The sequence below is a fragment of the Mercenaria mercenaria genome, chromosome 3, assembly GCF_021730395.1.
Source record: "Mercenaria mercenaria strain notata chromosome 3, MADL_Memer_1, whole genome shotgun sequence".
Taxonomy (NCBI): Eukaryota; Metazoa; Mollusca; class Bivalvia; order Venerida; family Veneridae; genus Mercenaria; species Mercenaria mercenaria.
Genome location: NC_069363.1, coordinates 102340378 through 102348626, shown reverse-complemented (window position 1 = coordinate 102348626; position 8249 = coordinate 102340378). Strand labels below are relative to the sequence as shown.

At 34.4% G+C, this 8249-nt stretch overlaps 1 protein-coding gene across 8 annotated transcripts in view; it reads right to left on the bottom strand.

The window, feature by feature from the left end:
- Positions 1–363: 363 nt before the first annotated feature.
- The window catches only part of LOC123523715 (fibrillin-2-like), an 87474-nt gene continuing 79588 nt past the window's right edge, over positions 364–8249 (bottom strand). For 5 of the 8 annotated variants that reach the window (XM_053539527.1, XM_053539530.1, XM_053539528.1 and 2 more), the window contains 6 exons: positions 7256–7272; positions 6880–7015; positions 5660–5769; positions 4688–4767; positions 3052–3120; positions 364–2642 (listed from right to left, as the gene is read on the bottom strand). In XM_053539527.1, coding sequence (XP_053395502.1) covers positions 2589–2642; positions 3052–3120; positions 4688–4767; positions 5660–5769; positions 6880–7015; positions 7256–7272 — 466 coding nt within the window. In that variant the 3' untranslated portion in view covers positions 364–2588. The remainder of the gene's footprint in view (positions 2643–3051; positions 3121–4687; positions 4768–5659; positions 5770–6879; positions 7016–7255; positions 7273–8249) is intronic. The other 3 variants (XR_008370376.1, XR_008370375.1, XM_053539529.1) reach the window with 3 other exon arrangements.

Here is an 8249-nt window from a genome sequence, read left to right as displayed (position 1 = left end):
CAGAATAAAACCCAGGTTTCCATATATCTTAGAGAAATACTTCTGCACATGATTTTTATTGCAGTTAGATAATAAGCTGATACAAAATGTTTTAGACAATGTAAAATGTCACACAGCGGGCTTCATCATGTACTATACACTGTACATTTCTTACCTTTTATCTTTTACACGCCAAAGACAACAAAAACATACATTGTTACACAGCAGTATGTCTCGATTCGTACTTAGAGAGATAGAACGAAGCAAACGCCATATAATAGCACATATGCTTGGACCAAGTCCGTATAGAGAGTATGTCTGTTACTCAATAGTCATTTCTTTTACGGACATTGCCGAACACTTGTTTTCTTATGTTGCTAAGTGTTACAATTAATGACTTTACATCGGTGCTTCTTCCACGATAATTAGGTGGGAAAAATACCTAGAAATGGTCAGGTTTTTTTTGTTATCTCAGGGAGGAGCTTTGGCACTTTTTATAATACATTAAATAATGTAATTTTCAATAGTAGATTTTTGTTGTTGTTTGTGTTACACTATCTTTACCCTAGCAGAAGTGCGCTTTGATTGATGCTATTTATAGAAATGGTTTCCTATCGGTCCAAATTCGAACATAGTATTTTACAACGTGTACTTGCTCTAACAAATAGTCGGTTCCCTTTTACAATTGTATATAACATAATGTGTGATGCTGGGATCTAGCTATCACCATAATTAACCTAAATTACCTACAGATGACCCATTCTATTATTTATAACAAATCAACTAACAACAATACAGACTGAGTCAGTCATGCACTATCTGTGCTTATGTATCACATTTAAAGAACATCAAAAATAGAAATAATTCTGACAGAATGTGATGATATGTACAGTACCCCCATGTCCCTAGAAATCAATTTAAAACACAGCTTGGTAGTTCTATTGGACACAATAAAAATCTTGTCATGTCAACCTTTTATTTGTTTTAATTGTATAGATGATTCATCCGTATAATGTCTTGTTATCAGTGACAATCGTGATTGTTTAGGGTAACCTTAGAAAAACAATATAAAATCTGGTTAATAAGAATTTTTCTTTAAACGTCCATCATTATTATAAAACATAATATATGCAAAAACACATCGTACAGAAAATTTAGAAATGCAAAGACGTTACGCAGAATTAGAATTACGAACATTTTTGGTAACACGAGATTTGATCAAATAAACATAGAAAAAATATCTGTACGAAAAAATATCTTAACTTGGGGCTTTAATCGTATTTCATGTTGGTCTAAATGTGGGGCTCTACTAAATATTGTAAATACTAACGTCATTTGAACGTTAATTCCATTTCATTGAAATAACGCTTCGTTAGATCCATGTTTTCCTAGATCGCTTGTGAGCTTACTGCAACTGTTTATACAGAAGGAGAAATATTAAATAATGAACTCTACAATATATAGCGTCATCTAATCTAGATATGAAATAAGTTCTTCCTATATGAAATATAAAACGGACATATTAATAAGATGCGCCATGACTAGACTTCTTAACCTGTTTCCATCACATTCGAAATAAAATATTAGCTGAATAATTCATGGAAAATTATACGTTTTGAAAAGAATAGCATATTTCTTCTTCACGAGAGGCAAAAAACCTGCTGGTATGCTCCAGGGACGCTTTTCTTTCGCTCAGAACGTAAAACTGGGCATGTTGTCAAACATGTTGTAAACTCCTATAATGACCGGACTTCCACATAGCATAAACATTAGAGCATTGTTTACTTTCATTATTATGAAGTTTCGATAACACTCGTTGATCCGTCACAAAATCACATTTCTTTCAGATCACTAATTGGAGGAAAACTGTTACCTTGGGACACGCTAGTTTCCTACTTTATTCGTGAAAGCAAGTTAAAGAATAATATATGGACGTAGAGTCTTATACCCACGGGTCGTTTATTTGAATTTAAAATGATTAAATGATACAAAAAGGGTTTAACTATCTTTATATAGCGAAAATTCACGCATGCGCAAAGCTAGAGTCAGTGTACCCGGCCTAGCATTGTGTGCGTTTTCGCAAATCCAGCAAATTGACGTACTTCGTGAAAATAAAGCAGAAGATATAACAATTCTTTGTTATTATTTCACGAAACTGAGTTATTCCCTACATAATTTGACACCAAGGGTTGTTCCCAACCAGGTACTCAGAAGTGCAACAACTGGTCAAATTACGTTAGCCAAGAGGTATGACGTTATTGTAGCGGGAAGTGAAAGTAACTTGTTTTAAAACGAAACAAGTGTGTTTATTAAAACATGTAGAGAAAATTTCAAATTTTAATCATTTTAGCTAAACAGAAATATACCTAAGAAATGTATGCGAAGCCGGATACACTGACTGTTGCAATATTCGGCTTATCGTCAAATCAGTTGTCAACTACATTTCTGTACATTATTACATAGACCTTACATCCTGCTGAACGAAAGTTTGAATTCTACAAAATGATTATAGATGAAAATTATCGACAGTGGTGAGTTTGTTCTTTATCTTAGATCTGAAGTACTCTTGTCATTCACATTGTCCTCAGCTGCCAGATAAGATAATGCATTTAGCGATTTAAGAAATCGTCTGGAATGTCGTTATCTGGTAACCATGACGATTCCTGAAAATAATTTAGTTTTTTGAAGAACAAGTGTAAAACCTATTGATATATTGTTGTCAACTGAACTCAACAGGAAGTAAATCAAAGGTTTCGACTTCCATTTCATTTAGCAAAATAAAGCCTTGCTTGATAACAAAACAGTTTCTGACAGTATGTGTTGACCATTAAATAATTTAATCCGGAAATTGACTTAAATGAACGATTTAACCGTTGACATAGTATCAGATTGTTTTGCAGATTAAGTGACGGCCAACTGCATTTACTTCAAAGTTAAACTGAAAGTATGTTACCTTAGAAAATGTAAATTCCGCAGTATATATGAAAAGAATCATGCATGCAATGTTGTAAGTAAATAATTGAAACTAAGCTATAAGATCATTCACACTAAAGTAATAGAAATCCAACAAACCTGTGGGTTAGATATTGGTGGAGGGCGCAATACAGATGGATCAAACCTCGGTAACATGCCTTGCCCTTTCTGAAACGGAAAATAATATATGTTGGGTGTATGTCATAGGTTAGACACCTAAAACAGAAAACGCCACATGTGGAATGTTTACTGCAGGTTTGAGTTCTGAAACTTTATATGAGTTTAGCGTTGTTTTTCACCAGTATTTTCGTAACGTAACGGCAGGCAATTACCGTTGTTCCTTGATTATGTTCCAGTACTAGTCTAATCTCCGCAAATTACCGCAAATTACTGCCGGGGGGAGGTGGGGGGGGGGGGGGGGGGTCAGTGGCCAAGTGGTTAAGGTCGCTGACTTTAAATCACTTGCCCCTCATCGATGTGGGTTCGACCCTCACTCGGGGCGTTGAATTCTTCATGTGAGGAAGCCATCCAGCTGGCTTACGGAAGGTCGGTGGTTCTACCCAGGTGCCCGCTCGTGATGAAATAATGCACGGAGGGGCACCTAGGGTCTTCCTCCACCATTAAAGCTGGAAAGTCGCCATATGACCTATCATGTGTCGGTGCGACGTTAAATCTAACTTATCCACATGTATCAGAGGAGGAAAAGGAAATGATTTCAGACATGTCTTTTATGAAAGCGTCAGGGAAAACATACCCCTCATCCGGGGATCAAACTTACGACTTGCAGGGCATAGCTCTACCTATCGAGCTTAGCAGATGGGCCTCCAGTTCTGAAACAGGGGAACAATGTAACCTTGGAAGAATTTCATAAGTTAAGAGTTCTGAAACTGAAAACAATATATGCTGGAAATATGCCGCCAGAGTATATTTTACTATTTCAATAAATATTGCAAAATAATGTCAATCAAGTCTACTTTAGAAGCATAGAACACAACTAAGAAAAAGCAATAGCAGACGACAATAGCAGACGACCCAGTCTGTTATATTCTATTCACTAGGGGTTACCATGTGCGTCCCCAATGTGAAAAAAATATTAGAAACATACATACTTGTATTCATAGAGAAGGTTTATTTGTTTTGGGTAAATATGGAATATATTTCACCAAGAAATGATAGCATTATTATATCTTCCGCACGTGAAAATGTGAAAGTTGTCTCACTTCCCATCGGTATATTTTCCATTGTTACGAAAAAAAATATCTTTTTTATTTTATGCTTTTTTATGCTGATATACGCATTTTACAACAAATATTAACCTCAGCGCGCATAATGACGTCAGAGGTGTTGCAAAATTACAAAGACGCTCACGATTTAAATTTCCATCATTTATTGCAATCTATCATTTGCAACATACCGTTTTGAAATTATAGATAACTTAAGATAAGTGATTGTTTTTCAAATCAAAAAGATATGTCATACAGAACAAAGCGCGACTACAATTTTCACGTGAAAATTTAAAATTAATCCACAATGTACTTGTAAGTAGATCGACACAGCTATATCACCGACGGTGTACTAAAATGAATTTTCACTCACTAATTACACTCACCGAAAAGTAAACATAAAAAGGATTATCTTATTTTAAAAGATGAGAAAAAGTAACTTACGTCAAATGTTTAGTGTCTGTAATTGTGGTGTATACATTATAAGATTAACATTGTTTTTAAACTTTTACCTCTATTCCAAAATTCTGTGATCTAGACTGCTTCCACACCATACCTTGCCTACCCTGATGACTTTCCAAATATCTGGTTCCTACAAATTCATCGTGTAGTTTAAGTACAAACGGCACAGTGAGGAGCTTGCTTAAATTTTTCTCAAAGTATACAACCCGCTGATGATCTTTTGAGTAAACGATTGTTTTTTTTTTTTTTTTCATTCTTAAGCATTTCATTTTGATATTTTACTGTATTCTGTACAGTGTAATTTCATGTAGTTAAAACGGGCACTAACCAAAATAACAGTAAATGTAATGTCAGTTCTCACTTACCAGAAAATGCGGGTTTACTGCTTTGAGATATTAAGAGAACATTCAAGACATTTTTCGAATATGGTTTTAATTCTTATCAAATATATAAGCTCCTCGTAAACTATGTTGTTTTTTCTTTCGAACGCGCAATTAAAATTAAAGCTTTTCTGTTCAAGGCATAACCAAAGATCTAAAATCAGCAATTCAACACTACTTTCTTCGGTACTTAGTTGAAAGAAATGCATTACCATAACAACAGGTACAATTTATAACAGGAGTTGCGTAAAACCAGCGATTCCATATATTTTCGACTGTTTTACCTTCGTGCTTGAAGCGGGTTTAATGTAGTTTTCCTTTCTTTGCAAGGCAAAATGCTGTAATACTTCTGAATGTAGCGGTGAAACTTAGATTTTGACTTTTCAGTGGGACAGTTTTATTTCAGGTACATTTATGCCTGCTAATGATACTGCGCAAGGATGCGAAAATAGTTCCGGCAAACCAGAAAACATGTTCAGTGCAATACTAACAGATTATTAATGCCTCGCTAATTTACAGACTTTACACAGTCACGATGTATTTCATAAGAAATTCAGTATTTTATCAGAACGTATATAACCAACACGTATATTTAAAATTGAATTCCATTCCTTAATTTAAAAAATGAATAAGAGTATTTACTGTTGTCAGACATTGGCAGACGTAGTGGCGTTGTTGTAACTTGTGGCACCTTTTCTTCCGTTTTGTCAGCCAGTAATGGAGGTGTCGGAAAATGACCATCCCTGTGCAACCTGAAACATATATGTTCAATATGTGTAACGTTTGCTATATATCTAATAGTAAAATGGACAACTGCGGCACATAAACGTACACTGAATTATCTGAAAAAAAATACTCATAATTATGAAAAAAACGTACTCCGAATTATTAGAAAAAAGAAGTCCTTTATAAAGCTGTATTTTTTGCAATAATTGTGTTTCACATATACTTATGTAATTCTATTAATAAAGGAATAGTGCTTAAGTTCCATTTTGACTATTATATGGAAATTGCAACAGTATTTGTCACAGGTTATAGTCGAAGAAATTAAAACCGGTCTTCTGGCTACTACTTTTGGCAAATCAATGAATTCCTAAGTCTTTGCAATGAGCTTAAGACTGCATCAAAACGGTCTATTGATATATATGTAACCTTAAGTCAGTTAATAAAACGGTCTGCTTTTCAAACTTTATGATTTTGACGTCAACCAAAACACGCCCTGAAACTATTATGTCATCTTTCTATCTTGACGTCAGTAGCCCTGGTCATTGCTTCACTTCATATAAAAAGCACTGTGAATTTTATTTTTATGCTAAATGTAATCACTCACTAAAAGTACTATACAAAAAGAAGTAATAAAGAAATGGTGCTAATATCAACATTTTCTAAATCGAAGTTCAACTAACTTGATGAAGAGGTTCGATGTGTTGAAGTTTTGACAGTCCTGTTAATTACTTCTCTCAATCTTATACTTAATAAGACATAAAAAGGAGAATTTGTGATTTTTGCCTTATAATAGAAAAAATACCACCAAACGTAAAAAAACTATAACAATTTTGATATACCGACATTTCACTAAAAGGTTTTCTTTTTTTGTCATGTATGACTGTTGAAACCTGTATACCTCAAATTTTCTGTACTCTGTAAAGCAATTGGAATAAATATGTCAAATTTATTTCATTTTCCAGTACAAATGGACTATTATTTTCCGCTCATAATGGTCAACATAAAGTACGACATTTTACACGACCCACCAAATGAATCAAATTAATCCATTCTAAAAGATATAAAACCCAGGACAGGTCCAGCACTATATTCATTCGACTGACCGTGTCGTTGTTTCACAGTTAAAGTTAAAATACCTATTAATATGTGTAAATGCTTGTTTCTTTCTCTCCCGCCTCTCTCGGAGTTTACGAATAGCAAGTGCAAATATCAGCAGTATCAAAATGACCAACACACACCCAGCTCCAAGACCAATATACAAGGAAAAGATATCTGAAATACAAGGGCAGCTGACAACGTATTCATATCTAATGTACAGTACATGTAAACCACTTTAATAAAGTACAAAGTCATTCAGTGAATCTTACACGTATAAGTAGTAATAATCCTCAAAATATGTATCATTTAAGATATATTAATTGAAACACAAACAAACTTGTTTTTGTTTTGTTTATCTAAGCAAATAATCTAAACATACCTGTGCTTATATTGTTTCATTATGTGTGTACATACCTTCAGTCGGTATTTCCCTGTAAGATAAAAAATATTTTTTGTTCTATTAATCTGAAAACAAATTTTCGTATTCGAAATAGACAAAATGATACCACAAACACGTTGAAGTTATCTGCTTAGTCGAAACATAATACTATATAACGATATCGTTACATGTCCATAAGGACAATCGAGTTCCATTATAAATTGGCATCATTTCAAGTTTTCTTATTTTGAACATATTTCTTTGAGCAAAATGTGAATTTAATGGGACAGCTTATATATTTGGAGTTTACGCAAGAATTTGAATTGTATTTTGAGCAAAGAAACCAAAAGTTCTACTAAATAAATGGTATCCATTCACTCATCTAATAAATAAGTGGTCTTAAGTGGTCTTGCGTTACCGATCGGAAACCGATCCTCAGCTGAAGTTTTCTTAAGATATTAATCGAAAATCAATTTCTAGCTCAAGGTCACAGCAACCTCAAAATCAAAAGAGGCCATCTACCGGTCTTTACGAACCTGCCGACTAAGTTTGAGATTCAAGCACTAAACTATTCTTCATTTATTAACTTGAAACGGATTTTCAGCTTGAGGTCACTGCGACCTTGACCAACCAACTTCATAAACAATAAAGGTCATCTGCCAGTCGCAACTGCATATGATGTTTGAGGTGCCTAAGCTGAAGCGTTATTGAGTTACAGATGGGCTCAAAGTAACCGCAGCCTTGACATTAAGGCAATCAATCTCAAAACTAATCAGATTATTGTGCAGGTCACCAACCTGCCGAACAAGTGTGAGGTTTCAGAGCCAAAGCGTAGTACAGTTCTGATTGCAAACCGAGGGGACGGACAGACGGACGGTCCAATTACTATATGCTGACATGCGTGGGCATGATAACTAACACACCTCAACCATTTTATCTTATCCAGTTAATGGTCAGCTAACCTTCAACTCAATGTGATTTAATCCGATCACCGAAATGTTCAGTAGTGATAGATAAGGTTATTAAATT